The sequence below is a fragment of the Strix uralensis genome, chromosome 8 (assembly GCF_047716275.1).
Source record: "Strix uralensis isolate ZFMK-TIS-50842 chromosome 8, bStrUra1, whole genome shotgun sequence".
NCBI classification, from domain to species: Eukaryota; Metazoa; Chordata; class Aves; order Strigiformes; family Strigidae; genus Strix; species Strix uralensis.
Window position 1 is genome coordinate 23872844 of NC_133979.1, and position 17003 is coordinate 23889846.

General features: G+C 39.7%; 1 protein-coding gene across 8 annotated transcripts in view; it reads left to right on the forward strand.

Annotated features, from left to right (window-relative positions):
- The window catches only part of NTNG1 (netrin G1), a 157344-nt gene that overhangs the window by 56288 nt on the left and 84053 nt on the right, over nucleotides 1-17003 (forward strand). For all 8 annotated transcript variants that reach the window (XM_074876666.1, XM_074876672.1, XM_074876669.1 and 5 more), the window contains exon 3: nucleotides 12649-13289. In XM_074876666.1, the coding sequence (XP_074732767.1) occupies nucleotides 12649-13289 (641 nt within the window). The remainder of the gene's footprint in view (nucleotides 1-12648; nucleotides 13290-17003) is intronic.

Below are 17003 nucleotides of genomic sequence, written 5' to 3' on the forward strand. Positions count from 1 at the left end.
TTATGGCTATGTGTAATAAAGGCAATTACATGACCATCTCCAGCACAGAACAGAACAAATTACCAGTTTATCACAAAGTCTGCAACCCTTCCTTCAAAAGATACTATATGGGGTTTTTTTGATTGAATTACTTATATTGGTGCAGTATCCTAATGTGGATTTGATGAGTGTCTTCATTCTCTTTCAGAGCACTATGTACTATAATCGGAATGTGCAGAGACATCACACAATTCATTGTGAATACTAATAAGACATCCCTTCACTGTGTAATATAATTCAACATTTGAATTTGTTTCTATAACAATTCCACATTATGTAGGTATACACTGTGATTCATTAAAAATATTTATTTTATCATCCTGACACACACAAATGAAAGGAAAACAATGTAGCCTACCTTTTAAGAGAAATGAGGTGAAATTGGATTTCACTTACAATTGTCATTTTTGTTTATGTTCCTTTTCATTCTTCCTTTGTAGCATAGCGCAGTGGTTCACACACACACCAGGGTCCTCTGAGCCTGGGAATTTTTTAACAAAAAATGATCAAATACAACAGGAATGAGCACAGATTCTGTGGCAATAGTAAGACAGATTTTCTAATATATTAAAAGCAGTGTTTCTGCATAACATCAGCAATTCTAATTGTGGTGTTTGACATTCAGTGTTAATCCATTGGCTCTAAGGCTTATTAAAAATGGCAGTAGACACATTGGTAATACAGGAGCAGGTCAGAAATTCTCAAAAACTACTGTCATTGAGAATCAGAAATAAAATTAGAGTTATTGTAGAAATACAATTTTGCATGAAATTCACAGGCACAGAATCAGTAACACTGGAGTGGGATGAACAGTGCCTAAAGATGCAGACAATCCCAGAAGCACAGCTCAGACATCCCCAACAAGAAAAGAATTTCTTCCATCTCTTTAGTCCCTTTTATTTGTTGTCTGGCTCTGCAGTTTCTTTTCTCTATGGCATTAGCTGTAGAATTAGTACAAAGACAAAAAAAATTTCTCTTGTAAAAAAAGGCCTGTGGGGCAAAGGAAAAGGGTTTATTCCTGGCTTAGCCACCACTTGTCTGAACGCTAATTACTTCACCTCTGTCTGATCTCCCCCAGCTGTAACTTTGTGAGCAGCTGAACATACCTGCTTGTAAGTCATTTGGAGATTTACAGCTAAAAAGTAATATGCAAAACATTGCCTAAACATGCAGTATTACATAAACATGGATTGATAAAGTTTTCTTACAGCTTTGAAGTGACACAGTTTTGTTATCCCTATTCATAGCAAGTACACCACATTACTACATCCTATTACATGAGTGGCCTATTGAAACTGGTGTGATAGTATGCAAAATAAGGGACTATAATAGATTTGCTAAGACAAGGCAGGTTGTCTTCCCCAACTGTCTACTTTCAATGATAACAAAGTGAAACATTGTTCAGATTTGGGGAATTAACTGTTTATTAAGTTGCATTCAGTGTTTGTCTCATTGTGATGATTAGTAAAACATCAACTTATTATTTTGGTAATACTCTCATGAATATACACATTGATTAGGCCATCTCTCCTAAGATGATGATTTACTTTTGAAAGAAATAAAGCAAAATTTGAGATTTTTTTTTCTAAGTATGTTTTGCATCACATTTACCAGAAGTTACTTAACTATTGCTACTACTTAGGAATCTTCTCTAGCAGTCTTAAAAGTCTCCCACAGAGGAAGCAGCAATCACCCCAGGAAAACTATTAAAGCCAATGACAATGGTTTGTCAGAGGCAACCATTAATACCATGGAGGATTTGGTATCCTTCTGCTCCTTGTCTTACTGTAATTCATACTCAATATCCCACAGATTATGCAGAATGACTGTCTGTTGTAGCTGCACATTTAGGCAAGCAGATAGCATCTTTTAAGTTGGTGGAAATTATAAGTGGTAAGATCTGCTTCCTGAGGGTGAATACTTAAACAAGGATTCTGTCTTTACAAAGCCAGTTAGGTTTGGGGTTTGCTTTTGTTATTTCCCCTTTTAACTTCCTAGTATGGAAGTTGTGTGTTTTGGTGCATGAAAATAGTTTTGTATAAACTTTCTGTCAATCAGAACAGCTTGATACAGTGCATTTTGGTAACTCAGTCTTCATCATGGCAGTTTGACATTATTCAGAGTAAAATGTAAAACCTACAACCACGATGAGATAACATAACATACCTTCCGTCAAACTCAGCCATACTTCCAAGGTGTAGCATATTCTACAGTTTCACTTTTAGGAAAGAAAAAGATTTTTCAGATGAAGCAAAGAAAAAATCTGAAGCATGCTCACACATATGCATACATGAGGAAAAAAATACTGCCTGTATTAAAAAATGGAATTCTTCATACCTGAATTTAGATAGTAGAGATTGCAACAGAAATACCCTCAGGGCATTTGCAGGTGCTATGTTTACATCTGTAGGAAAGGAAATAACCTGAATTTGTTGCCCTAAAATCCTACTGCCCTTCATAAGAATAAAATCGTAATGATTCCTTGGGGTGACGTGTGTAGTAAAAGTAATTTTGTGGGACAGAACTAGTTGTGCCCAAGTCCAAAACACATTAACACACCCAGAATAGTCTTTCACATCATAAATAACACTTGCACATACAAGTAGCTATTTGTATGTGCAAATGACCTTTTAACAGATAAGCATGATATCTCTTTCTCAATTTAGGGTGCATTTTCATGTTACCCTTCAGCCAGACGATATGCACCACTTCAGTCCCCAGCTGTTGCAGCACCTCTGGCAATATCAGCACTCACAGCCAAGCAGTACGTCAGATCAGACTTGATTCAGTAGAAAAGTAAGATTGGGGAAAAAAGTGCTTGTTTCTAGACACATCAGCCTTCTCATCCAGCTCACCACACAGCAACATAATTGCTAGGCACAAATGTGGGATCTTCCGAGTTTGCAGGAAAACTGTCCTTAGAGAGAAGCTGCTGGCTTGGAGACCATCAGCTCCCCGGCAGGAGTACAGGCAGAGGCAGGCAGGGAGAGGGCTGAGCAAGCAGCACACTGCTAGATTGCAAGCTGATGCTTGCTTGAGGCAGGACTGAACCCACAGCAAAGGTGCAGCTCTGGAGGAAAGAGATTTTCCAGTGGACACTGGAAGTTGTTAGGCTGGAAAAGAGGCACATTGGGATTTCTTAAATTTTTTTCCATTTTTTTTCAAGGCCCACCTCCAAACACAGAAGGGTTAAGTCTGTGCTATTTTAAAGAGTAGCCTCATTCTAATTTAGTGTAAAATTAGCTTTAGTGACTGAAAGCCCTTGGTCTGTTTTGCTGGGCTATGAGGAAAAGATGGCAAGCAAGTGGCTGTGAGGCCCCAGCAGGATGCAAACCTTCTGTACATGTCTGCATACGTGCAGCCTTACACCCGCCCTGACAAATGTGGCCTTCAAACCACCCATTTGAAACTATATGATACTGCTCTGTAACTGTAATTTGAGCTTCACTGAATCTGAAGATTCCCAAATTCTTAAGCGCTAATTATAAACATATTACCTATCATGTTGTTCAGTCAGCCAAGGTTAACCATGTAACTTGAACTATTGTATGAGCCATGTATATAAGTGCTGAAGTTGTTTTTACATACTCCTAGTGGGACATTTGCGTTTCAGACTTCCACTACCTAGTTTGAACCTGCACAGAAGCAAAAAATGTAGAGGCTAAGTGGATGTCATTTTAAAAAAGCTTTTTCTTTATACTATTTGCTCTATAGTAACTGCCTGTTACTATTGTGGATTTTTCTTATTACTCTGTACTTAAATGTAGTAGAAATAGACTAAAAAGCTTTGTTTAGGAAAACTTTGTTATTTTGCATTATACATTTTTGTATATGCTTACATAAAATACTTCTGAAGTTTAAATCAAATACAGCAGTCTTCAGTTCCACTCTAAATATTTGGACACTGTAGAACAGCTGTGTGCTATTAAAAAGCTATGAGACTCTGCTTTGGTGGACAGTCAGATAATTCTTGAAGCTATGTTAATGAGCTACATAGTGTTTTAGAAACCTTCCAGACTGAAAAACACTATGGCTAAGAGAAAAAAGAATAGGGACCTTTGTGCATCTTTCTCAATAAGTAACTAATACATGCAACATTATTATTAAGCTATTTACATGGCAATTCGATGACGGAAAGTTTTAGTCCAGATGTATTAAGGACAGAAGATTTTGGAACTGCAGTGCAAGCCCATGCTGTTATATCCAAAATTTTACCATAATAAGATATAACTAACCAGTAACAGCTTGGTGAAAAACAGTTTTCACTGTAACTTTAAAATACAAACACAAAAAATCATAATAATTCTGTCCTTTAGTGGAGAGATCCAGACCCATCTTGTTTCCATTTAAGTCATTACAAAATTGTACATTTATTTTTCAATAACTTTAGAACTTTTAATTGCGTTTCTACACTGCTCATTTCTAACCTCACGTGAGTGAGTATGTGTGTGACTTTTTTAAGGCTGTGATGAATGTCTACATAAAGAGCAGTCCAAGCAAGATGCTTTTACTGAAATTAGCACAGGATAGGGTTACACTGAACACTATTGTAGCTCATCAGTTAAACACCATATCAGTCTTCTCTTCTGTTCACTTAACTTGATTTACACAGAAATCAGGTTGAAATTCTTGGCCTGTAAGCGAAGGTACTCAACTGCCAGGACTTGTGTCATCAGTACTTTGCGTGAGCCTCCACAGATACTACTCAAGAGCTGTCCACCAGGAGGCCAAGGAAACCCTTACCACAGGAGTAAGGGCCACAGAGGCGAAGATGGAACTTCTTGGGGAACCAGTTAGAAAAGTAAGAGCAACCTTTTGCAGAAGCCACACCATCACGTCCAACCTGCCGCCACCACTGCTGCAAGGCACATTTCTTCAGTTTGTCTGTGGGCAATAAAAACATAGAACTTGTTACATTTACTTATTTATTCAATTGTGTTATCTAGTGTAAGAGAGCCTCCTGCCACTTGCACACATCTCACCCACTGAGAGGAAACACCAGGCAAGCATGGCTCACAATGACCACCCTGCCCTGCACAGGAGGGTTTGGTGGTCCACCCTCAGCAGCGTGGTTCAAAAGCCCACCCAGACTGCGATGTTCCCAATTCCTCACACAATGAGTCTTCCTGAAATTTTTCTCAACACAAAAATTCCATGCTCTCATAATTTGATTTCATACTCAGCGAATATAAATCTGCTCCACTGTTGTCTAGGGCAAGCTGTGGAGCTTTGCATTTCTGTTATGTTCATCTCCTCACTAATTGCATATCCCTCAGCAAGTGCCAGGGAATAGCAGAAGCAGTCACCCAACACAGGGGCACATGTGGGAGCAGAGGACACCCCAGCAACAGCCATGCCCTTACCTGTGGGCACCATCCCACATAGCCTGAGTGCAGCCAGGAGACATAGACACATCAGCAGCCCCAGGCACGAGTGGGCAAAGCAAGGCCATCAAGGGAGCCCCATCAGGAACTGCAGGAGACAGTGCTGCAACCCAGGCCTGAGGCTCACCTAGGGGAAAGAGCTAGAAGAAGGCCCCAGCCTGAGCTTAAATAGGGCCCAGGTTGGGGTTGTTAACACCTGCTGCCCAGATGGGGCTGATCAGGGTCATTAAGGCCTCCCAGGCCTCCCCTCTCTCACAGCAGTTTCTCAGACTTTGCTATCTACACATTTCCTTTGTGGACCAAAACTCTGAACACAATAATTTATAACCCAAAAAAAAGAAACAAGATTTTTTTTTTTTTTTTTTTTTTAGTGTTTACAGCACCCTGATTCCTCCTGTCACCACCAGGGTGATTAGATTTCTCAGTTTTTTTGATGCTCACCATGATAACTGAGACCATCTGACGTCCATCATAACGGACCAACTTGCCTTTGCGCTGGTTTTCCCTTGCCCAGGGATGATGCCTTTCAACTGTAGTGCTTTAGACATCTTTCTCCTACCCCCTCAATGGCTCCTGTGCTAAATTCATGAATAGTCCAAAATAATCAGAAAGTGAGCACCAGTTGAGGAGACCCCCCCATACCTCCCACATGACTTCCTTGCCAGAGCTCCTACAGAGCAGCAGGGTGGCTGGAAAAGCAGCTCAGACAAAAATGCACCAATGTGAGCTGAGCACAATTCTGGAGATTGATACCCTCTGCTGCCTTGTCCAAGGAGCGCTCTCATGGATGGGCTGGCTTCCCCAGGACAAGTGCTAATGTGGTGGGAGAAGGGGATGCTGTGTCCCCAGGGATTTCAGTTTCTCAAATGCAAATATGCATCCAGTGTATATAGAAACTCAGGTGTTCTTGGAATATTTGCCATATTGTTCAGCCAGAGCTCAGCACGATGGGGTCCCAGCGTTATGCACTTCATGACACTGCAAAAGCTATAAATAGGAAAATGATTATGATGCCATATACCTGCTGATACAAGAGGAAAACACCAATATTGAGCTTCTGAAATTACAAAACAACACTTGGGTCAGTGCCAGTAGATCTGCCTTAAAGTACCATTATGCCAGAATGACCAAGTGGTCAAAATAACATCAGCAAGGTTGCCAAGTCAAAGATAGCCTCAGAAGCACAAAATTACCAACTAGGAATAAGTAGACTTTTCAAAAAAAAAAAGTGAGTAGAGGGGTAGAGATATCTCAGAAGAAACAAAACTCCATTTTGCTTCATAAAGTAAACTGAAAAGCATTTCCAAAAAGTAACTAAAGTAACTAAAAAGAGAGAATGTTTTGCTACAAATTAAGTGCCTTTGCCAAATGCACCAATGAATTTGGCGGTGCAAATATTAAAATGTTTTCCTATGATTCATTTTCAGTTCATAGCATTGGAGAGAGGCATGATCTAATGATCTGAGAGCTACTCCTGAGTGCAAAGAATGCCTTCGTGTGATCCACCAAAAGGCTTTGGAAGAAACAGTACAATATAATCAGGGATTACAGAGTTCATCATACGAAAGCATTTCTCTCTAATTCTGCATCTATCTGTAAATTTGGGATAGGATCCCATACCTCTTGGAGGTGTTGTCATGAAGATTAATTAGCTAGGTCTATATTCCACAAGGCAAAGTGCCAGATCTTTAAAGGCTTAAATATCTTTTTTAAATCTGAATTTTAAGAGCCTGCTTGCACCAAGTTTGTTGCAGGATCAGGGCCATAATCTGCAATATATTTTCAAGCTTAAAAGTGCGTGAAGTTTTTAAGCATTATTATTTATTTTTGGCCAGTCAGATCTTCCCTGATTTAATCTTTTTAAATCTCCCCAGAAGTTATTGATTTAAACATGCTTTTATTTTCTTTTTGCTGGTTTTGGAGAATGTATATTGTTCAGCCTACAACTCAGAGTTCAAAATGCTTGTCTGGCCATCCAGATGCCTCTTGCTTGGGAGCTCTGTGAAAGTGCATCAAATCTTTCACTGAGATTTTAGCACTTTTTCTTTCTTAACTTAAATCACTTAAGTTAAAATGCTGTCACTGCAGTGATGAAAAGCTATCGATGGTAAAATGTGCTTGTCTACAGCCATCCCTGTCTTCATGACAACAGTAATTCTGCAGACATTGTCCGAAATGCTATCAAACCATCTAATGGATGTAGTGAGTTTGATAACATCAATTATCATGTGACAGATTCTGTGCCTTGCCAGTCCTCCACCACACTGTCTGTTTGACCTTAGGAGAACAAGGCCTAATGTGTAGTATCTCCCAATTAACGGTTTCATAATCTGGCTCTGTCATGGTAAACAAGTAATTCCTGGTTAGAAACCACATGCAAAATGTAAGCATTAGGGCAATTGCTGCTATTAGCTATTACTGTCTAATTAGTCATCTACAATGTACAACACAGTACCAAGCGAACTACTTGTAACGGTCTTTTGGAAAGGAAAACAGAAGTGCTCTATTATTTCCAAAACTGTGATTTGAATGCAGTAATTTACTGCACAACCTCGCTCCAAACGTGAGTCAGGCTGTGTTTATTTCTTGTCTTGTGCATCCGAGCTAACTACCTTGAGGCAGCAGTATAAAAATCGGTTGCTGTGACTCGCTTCTTGAAAATTTATTTTTCTCCTTCTTAAAATCTTGGCCTGCTTGACCCCAGCAGCCTTCACCAGTTTGAAAATGCAAGTTATAATCTTCTGTAGGGATTTACCCAGGTGTCTATTACAGCATGTAATCTGTGATACAGCTTCCAATATTCACGCTGCAGAAGAGTTAAGCCCCTCTGTCTTTGTTCCTGAGTAAAAAAGTCCATGAGGTGTTAGTGTGGACAGGAAGCATATTGAAAGCAGCAACATCTTCAATCAAGCCCTAAGCCTGTGCTGATGCTGCTGAGGCACTCTCCTGATGAGAGACGGCAGCTTCTCCTGAGCAGCAGCGCTCGGACTTTAACCCTCCAATGGCAGCTGCAGCACCGCTGCCAGCTCCTCTGCTGACATTCAAAGGTCATACTACTGCTAGACCTCTGTGTTTAACCAAAATCTTCACTCTAGGGTCACTGTCCTGTCTGCCACCAAGTTGTTCCTGAAGATGAGCTTGGTAAGACACGCTCCTGCCCAGTGGGAGCAAGGTCAGCACCAGCACCCCGTCCCAGGCAGGGACACTTGCAGAGCACCTCAGACACCACTATAAAAGTTCAAGCTGTCTGGCACAAACAGACATCACTGTGTGCTAAAACAAATGAAATCCAGTTAGTTGAGGGGAAACCCTACTGGGACCAGTCAGCCCTAATCAGTAGCTTCTCAGTTAACTCCGCTCTTTCTAGCTGGGGCTGAGCGTGATCAAACTGTAACGGGTACCTCATCCTAAAGTCAAAACTTTTAGACTATGTCAGTAGTCTTGGTAATATTTTGAAGTCCATGAGCAGCCTAAAACAAAATAAATAGCAACTTAATTTGCCTGCCTGCAAGGAGCTATTTAGTATCAATTCTGCAATTACTGTGCAGGAAAATAGTGGGTTTCTAGTCATGGTGTTGGGAAAGCTTCAGCTACCTTTTACACTAATTAGCAGTAAAGTGTTTAGAAGTATTTGTTAGTGTTTAATTATTTAGAAATCTCCTAATGGCTTAAATGTAGTTTTGAAAAGTTAGAAATATTTTCTACCTTGTCCAGCTGAAGAGCTGCTGCTTGGAAAGCTTAAATAAAGATCTATTTACAGCTGCCTGCTGATCACAAAATTACATACAGCTGCTAATGCTCCAGTCCTTTAGATGCCCCCAACACAGAATGGGCTTAGTTTTCACAAATTGGGGAAAGTTTCTTTTTGTTGTATTCATTTTACTGAGATAGAGATCTTAAAGAGGATTATCACAGAGATCAAGACATTAAATTATGTAACTAATCCAAATTAAATTAATTGTTTTCATGCCTCCATGTACTAAAGGACGTTCATGTAGGGTAGGACCCCTTTACACTGTTTTGGTAATGTAAGTGTGACTTAACATGCAAATTACATTTAAGATTAGTTAGAAGCCGTTTAAAGCCAAGTTGCTGGTAGAGAAAACGAGAATCTGACTCCAAACCTCTGAAGCAGTAATCACGTTAAATATTTCAAAGTTGCATCAGTGACTGCTGTGTCAATAGGCAGAGGGGAACTTACCTAAACTCATTGTTTCTCTCCCCCTCCCTTGGTTAGAATTCAGGTCATTTATTTTATCGGCTTATAGCAGCTTAGATTTTTTTTACTAATTTCCTCTCTAGAATACTGAACTCCACACAGGTTATTTTGGTGTCATCAAATCATTCACCTCTTAAAAGAGAATTGCGTGCTATAAAATTAAAAGAATAATTCCGTTTATTGGGGAAGATATGTCTGAAGCTTTTCATTAGGATTCCCATTTGCAGTGATGTCCTTACCCCAGGGTTTCAATGGCAGGTTGTGCCACTGACATTACCATTCAGGTGCAGGAGAGCACTGTGATTCTGACCCATTTGTAACTATACTCTGCCATTAACTGGAATACCCTCATCTTTCCCAAAAAGCTTTGTGCCTACAGAGATGTAGACTACCATTCAGCAGCAAGCTAGGACTGATTTTTAGCATTCACTGCACCATTCTTTTAGGTACCTTATTGCTACCAGCTCTCATGATCTTACTGTGTTCACACTAGCTTGTGTTTTGTTAGACCCCTGTCTCCCAGTGCTCTCTGATTATATTGGCACCTCAGGAAAAGGTGAAAGAAAAAGGGAGACAAAGAAATCAACTGTTATATACCGAAAGAAATAATACGTCCCACACAATCTGGGTTACCCACTGGAAGTCATAAAACATGCCTCCTCCAGCATCCAGGGACTAGCGAATCAGAGCACCTTTAGTTTTTAACATGAAGAATCACAACAGACTCGGTGGCTGTTTGTGGAGCAGGAAACCAAAGTCATCCCTCAGCAGTGCTTAATGCACCTGTCTGACTACCCAGAAGCATTTTATTTGCCGAGTTTCGATACCCATGACCTCCCAGTGAAGTTGCTTTTACCAAAGCGATGATAGAAGCATGTACGTTATAGGTAGGCAAGCAGCTTCGTGGTGACAGGTAGAGAAGTGACCAGATTTTTCTAGTAAACCTCAGAAAGGTGATATATGCAACACTGAGAATTTTCTGCAAAATTGGTATTTACATATATTCAAAGGGTCTGGAACCTTACAGATTTCACAGTATGTATATTTTCCCCAAGGAAGAGAAATGGCCTAAGTTAGCAAATTCTGGCATTTGTGTCTGATATATTAAATGGAGCTTAAATAATAAAAAATTCGGTGTTTTCTCTATTCTGCTTGAAACTTATTTTTGATTTTCACTGTTTTATTCAAAAGGAAGGCATAGAAATAGCAACCGTGAGCTTGAAATCAGAGCTGTAACAGGGACTTATTATAGACACGTTTTGCAGAGTATTTCCAGTTACAGCTGCATGCTTTGAAGCTGTCAGTGTAACAAGCAGTGTGCTGCTTTTCAAATAACCCTTTTTGTTGTCTTGTAGTTTTTTTCCTAACTTCGAGTCTCAGTGAATCGTTGTCAGTTTTAGCATTCAGCTATATTAATGGGAAAGAGAGAGAGAAAGGAAATAGTATTTCCCTGCCCAGGTAAGAGGAAGTTGCTAGTGGGGAGGTTGAAGTGACTGCAGAAGTCCTTTTGGTTGTGTTCTGTGGGAGTATGTCAAGGAGCAGAGCAGCAGCCAAGGTGGAAACTCATGTTTGAAACCCATTTCCCACACTGGATGGCACTGAATCACTTCATTTCCCTGAGTCTTTGAGATGGAGACAAGCATAACTGTAATTATAAGGAAAAAAAAAAAAGGTTTATTATCATAGCAGGGCTTGTTTTGTTTTCAGGGTAGGTGAGGGGAACTCTGCTTCACTTACAATAACAGCTACACTTAAACCCCTATTGAGCAGTGCTTGAGCCATGTGCATCTTTTTCCCCAGCAGTGCTGACCATCAGTGAAAAGAGGCATGGCTTCTTCCACAACCCATATGTAAGGCAGAGGGATGGATACAGGGCAGCGGTTGCTCTGGAACAAACGCAGAATGAACAAGTAGCAAAATATTAATGTACTGTTGAAAGCTGAAATTAGATAGACGTGATTCAGTGCAGCCCACGGGGTCTGATATCTTGGCAACTGCTGCAAGATATCCCCAATCTGCAGACAAAGTAGCCTTTGTGCAGAAGCAGAAGATTGTAGTGTGCAAGTTAATGCATCAAAAGGCCAGGAAGAGAATAATTCACTTTCACCTTGCTACAGAGGACAAGCAGCAGTATTGGCAAGCTTTTTTTTGTTGCTGTTTTTAACTCAACCCCCAGTTCAGAGCTCCAGCCACCTCGGCAGCGTTCCAGCTGGAGCTGCTGACACCTCCCACCTAATCAAGTGCCGGATTATCTTGTCCTGATAAATTCGAGCCAGCGTCTTGTGAAAAGTCTTTCCTGAAGTACTTCACTACACTGTAATAAGATGGCAGATGTCTGAATCAAGCCCCAGAGCTGGCAGAGCACTGGTTTTGTAATGGCTTTTGGTGGCGAGTGTAAATGTTTTAGGGCAAGCTGGTGCTAAACTGGGAGCACAGTTAAGCATGATAAATTTCACACCCAGGTGAAAGGAAACTTGAAGGTGTACTGAGTATTGGTTCATACAGAGTACATACTGGCTTCACTGCTGACCTCAAAACACTTGCCCTAAAATTACTTTTGTGAGCAGAGCTCTTGAGGAACATACTTGTTTTAAAAAGAAATTCTCTTCAGCTGCTGCATCTTTCTAGGAAGAGTTGGAGTTGTTACTGAGCTATTAGAGACTTGCTTACTGTTCTCAGTCTTTTGTGACTCGCTCACTGGTCCAAGTTGTTCAGGGTAAATAAGCTCTTTTCTTTCTCTAAAACATACTAAGAAAAATGTTTATGTGCATGTTTATATATAGCAAGGGTGCTGTCTATGTGTGTGTGTACATTTACTTTAACAGGTAAAATGGTCAGGATAAATCTTGTCAAGATAAAGGTATTTCCTCACAAGCATTTGTTTTTTCTTTCCTGGTTTCCCTCCTGGAGAAAAAGCAGCAGTTGTCATGTGCCAGACAAGAAACATCTTTATGTGTCACAGTCACCTATACCGTGCCCCTTTAACACTGCTTTGCTCTTTTCCAGGGGAATCCCTACATGTGCAATAATGAATGTGATGCGAATACCCAAGAACTGGCTCATCCTCCAGAACTGATGTTCGATCTCGAAGGAAGACATCCCTCCACATTTTGGCAGTCCACAACTTGGAAGGATTATCCAAAGCCTCTTCATGTTAATATTACACTCTCCTGGAACAAAACCATTGAGCTTACAGATAACATAGTTATCACTTTTGAATCTGGCCGTCCAGACCAAATGATTCTGGAGAAATCGCTCGACTATGGACGAACATGGCAGCCCTACCAATATTATGCCACAGACTGCTTAGATGCTTTCCACATGGATCCAAAATCAGTGAAGGATTTATCACAGCAGACAGTCCTAGAAATCATTTGCACAGAGGAATACTCTACCGGGTACATGACAAATAGTAAAATAATCCACTTTGAAATCAAAGATAGATTTGCTTTTTTTGCTGGACCTCGGCTTCATAACATGGCTTCTCTTTATGGCCAGCTTGACACAACCAAGAAGTTAAGAGATTTCTTTACCATCACAGATCTGAGGATAAGACTGCTTAGGCCAGCAACTGGAGAAATATATGTAGATGAGCAACACCTGGCACGCTACTTTTATGCAATTTCAGACATAAGGGTATACGGAAGGTAAGAGAATATATACCATTAGAAACAGGCATGTGTGTTTAGTTTTAGAGGTTACTCAAAACTGTTTATTTCCCCAAACACAATGACATTTTCTGCCAAGACATGTCATTGGAAAGCTGGCTCGGCTGAAGTCTGTTCCTGGTCATACTAGAAGTTTTAGACTCAGTGGCACAAAGTACCAGGTATTTGCTGTCACTAGCCTGGGATCATGAGCCCTAGGTCTTACAAGCAGGATAGTATTAACAGTTTCTTATATTGGCTCAGGAATGCACCCTGGCATTAGGACATTTTCTGCTTTTATATAGTTGGAGCCTGATCTGATGGCAGTTAAATAAAAAGAGAGATTCTGTTTTATCGTTTGACTTTTTCAGGCCTTTAATGTAAGCTGTGATGGATACAGCAGCCCTTGCACAGACCCTTCCCACTAGGTCTGGCTATGAACTGCCTGTGAACAAGGAAGGCAGCAGAGATTAGAGTCCATTCCTTGTACTTTAATTAGCTCTGAAATGCAGTAAAGATGAAGTAAAATGGGAAAAAACAAGAGTGTTTTAGAGAGACTGATTTGAATATAACAAAGATGATTATTCAGCTAGGTTCAAGACAGATAGTCCCTCTAGAGCAAGCAGTGGTTGGTGTCAGGTGCCATAGTTCCAAAAATAATAACTGTGCAATGACATTTCTGTTGGGAAATTCTCTTCCCAACTCAAACTAGCAATTGACTGATGACCTCAAGCAGGAGGGTGATACCCTTTACATGTCTTGGATGCCAGTTTGTTCAGAAGAAATAAATGGGACCTTCCCTATTAGCAATTCACTCACCTCTCTAATGTACCTTTTCCTTCTTCTCAGTTTCTTCTATAGAGAGTTCAAATCATCCTTTTTTATTTATTTTTTTTTTTTTTAAGAGAAGCTAAGTATCAAAATGAACAGAGAAGCCAATGTATATTAGAAGCCCAGGGCATTTTTTGCAGACACAGGACTGAGTAAAAAAAAAGTAGAGACAGTGATTATATAAAACACTGGTGACTATATTTTTAATACTGCTGTAGTGAGTTTGCCATTTTTTACCTCTTTTATACAAGCTTTCATGTTCATAAGCATTTCCATATTGCAAAAATCGATACATAAAATCAAAATAGAATCAAATTACTGTGATGTAATCAATTGAAAAGTATTCTTCTAACTTCATATAAAGGAAGAATTGATGCCACACACAGATTTGAATGCATATGCACTTTTGCAGTGCCAACATATTTTTATATGACATCCAAATACATTTCTTAGGACCGTAGATTTAGCATGTAGTTACAATCTTCTGTGTCCACACCAAATATGTATGCATACATACAGAATCACTAACTGCACGTGTGAAATATAAGATAAATGTTGCTGTTTTAAGAATTGTAATTCTCATTAGTTACACTGTAAATTATTTTTCAGAAGTCTCTTGGGAGGGCTAAGTGGATCATGGACAGCTTAAGATACTGTTTGAAATACTGTGGTAGAATTAGCCTTAGTAGATAAAAAATAATACATATGTTCTATTTAATGTGTATTCTTTCTCCATTGGGCTCCACATAGGTTAGCTCTACAGAGACATCATATCAAGGCTCAGGATTGGAAACTCCTTACACTTTAAGGAAAAGCTACTCCTCATCTGAAAACCCGTTTGGAGCTTAGTCTGACTTCAATTAGACTATCAGTACTTTATCAAAGAAAGCATCTGAAGGATTAAAAAAGAGTGCATTGCATGCAAATTAGAAACAGAAACCTTCTGAGCACATCTGGGGCATGGAAGTCTTGTGAAAAATGGTCTATAGAAATGAAGCATGATTGTAGAGAGAACTTATCTGATACTGATGCTTGTCTAAATGCTGCAGTAATTGGACACATGCTTTCTTTTAAATATCTGATGTGTAATAGTATCTCACTAGATTAGATTCATGTGAATTCTTACCACTCTTCTGCTAATGAGAAGAACAGCTCTTTAGGGATTTGGTGGCCTTTCCTCCAATATGTAGTGAGCCCTCCTTGTCAAAGATTTTGTGGGCTTGCTTACTGCTAAGTAGCCGTGGGGCTGCAGTACACAGCCCCTGATTATTTAGTTGCACCAAGTGTAACTTGCAATATGTCACCTGGTTTTAGGTATGTTTGGTCTCCTACCGGAAATCTTACAGGTCCCCCCGCCAAGAGTCTCCAAATCAGCATTATAGTCACATGCCCTGGCATTCCCTGTGCATGGGAACACGATGGAGGCGAGCAAGGGTTACCAGGGGTTTTCTGCTGCTGTTTCTGATTCAGCTGAGCTTTTCAGCCTTTGCACCTTAATTTAGGATGTTAACTGGAAAGTAAGTTACAATTTTTTTTTTTTTTTTGGTACGTTTCATATTCCGTGCTTTCAGACCTAGATATTTATATACATTTAGTAAAGCTAGACTAGACTGTTCCATGAGGATGAGATACAAAGGGCCATTACCAAGGAGCTTGACATGTGGTGGTTGAGTGATGCTAGCAGACACATTTTAAAGCTAGTCCTTTTACTGAAAAAAAATAACCTGTAGGTTAAATATCATGAAGAATCACTGAAGCTCATAATAGCACATTTCTAAAGGCAGCATAAAATGTAATTTGTTTCACACTGTATTTTAAGGACCAATGATAGTGAAGAGCATCTATCTTAAAGCCACCATATTTAATATACAAGATGCTGGGGTGGTTAATACTTCATAGTGAATTATAGATAGGAGATTTGCTCACTTCATATAGGGTTGGTTTTGTCATTGTTTTGCATTTTGGTGTGAAATAAGCCCAATGTATGTTGCATTAGAGATGAAAACCTGTGTACTCTCGATAAATGCCTTACCTCCTCTATTACCACCAGTTTATTCATCTTCAATTTACCACTTCCATTGTGTATTTATTAAGATGATGAAAAAAAGGAAACGTGGCTGTTAGAAATTTCAGCAACCCCATTGTTCTCACATTATTCAAGAAACCTAATAATCCACATGAGCTAATTCTGACTTACCGATGGTCTGGCTTCGCTAAATCAGGGTGATTTTTTTCTACTGAATAATGGACAATGTAGTGTGCCAGTACCTTAATTAAAGAGAGCCTCTCTTAGTCTTGATCTCATTTTAATTTACAGGGTAATACTACAATAATATCACTAATGGAAGGTACATTAAAGGGCATCAAGTAGCATTAACTGTATTAAATTATGGCACTTGTGTTAATTAACTGCTGAAGCAAGATGGTCCTAACGGCTAGAAAGGTCGACTAATGCATAAATAAAGTCTTCTGGGATGGGAAACTAAGAAAGAGCAGACATTTCCCCCCTTGTCTGGCCTTGCTGCAGAGAATCAGAGGATGCCTTGTGCGGTAACCTCAGGAACGTTTCTCTCACTTTACTGCCTGCAGGGGTGGCCTGGAGTGTCTGTGGGCTCTGCCAGTCTTCAGTTTCATGTGAAGGACAGTTCTGGCAGTAAGCTGTGAGGCACAGCTCCCTTTTTTAACATTTTTTTGGTAGAAGTTCACTCAAATGCTGATAATAATTCTTTTGAAGTCAAGCAAAAGGTTCCTAGCAGATTTTGGATCAGGCTACTAAAGGTTTAACCACGTTCATTCCAAAGTATTTTTGATTTAACTGTTATATTGTCAGTGATGCGTACATTTATACACTGTAAATTAACTGTAATTCAGGATGCTAGTAAA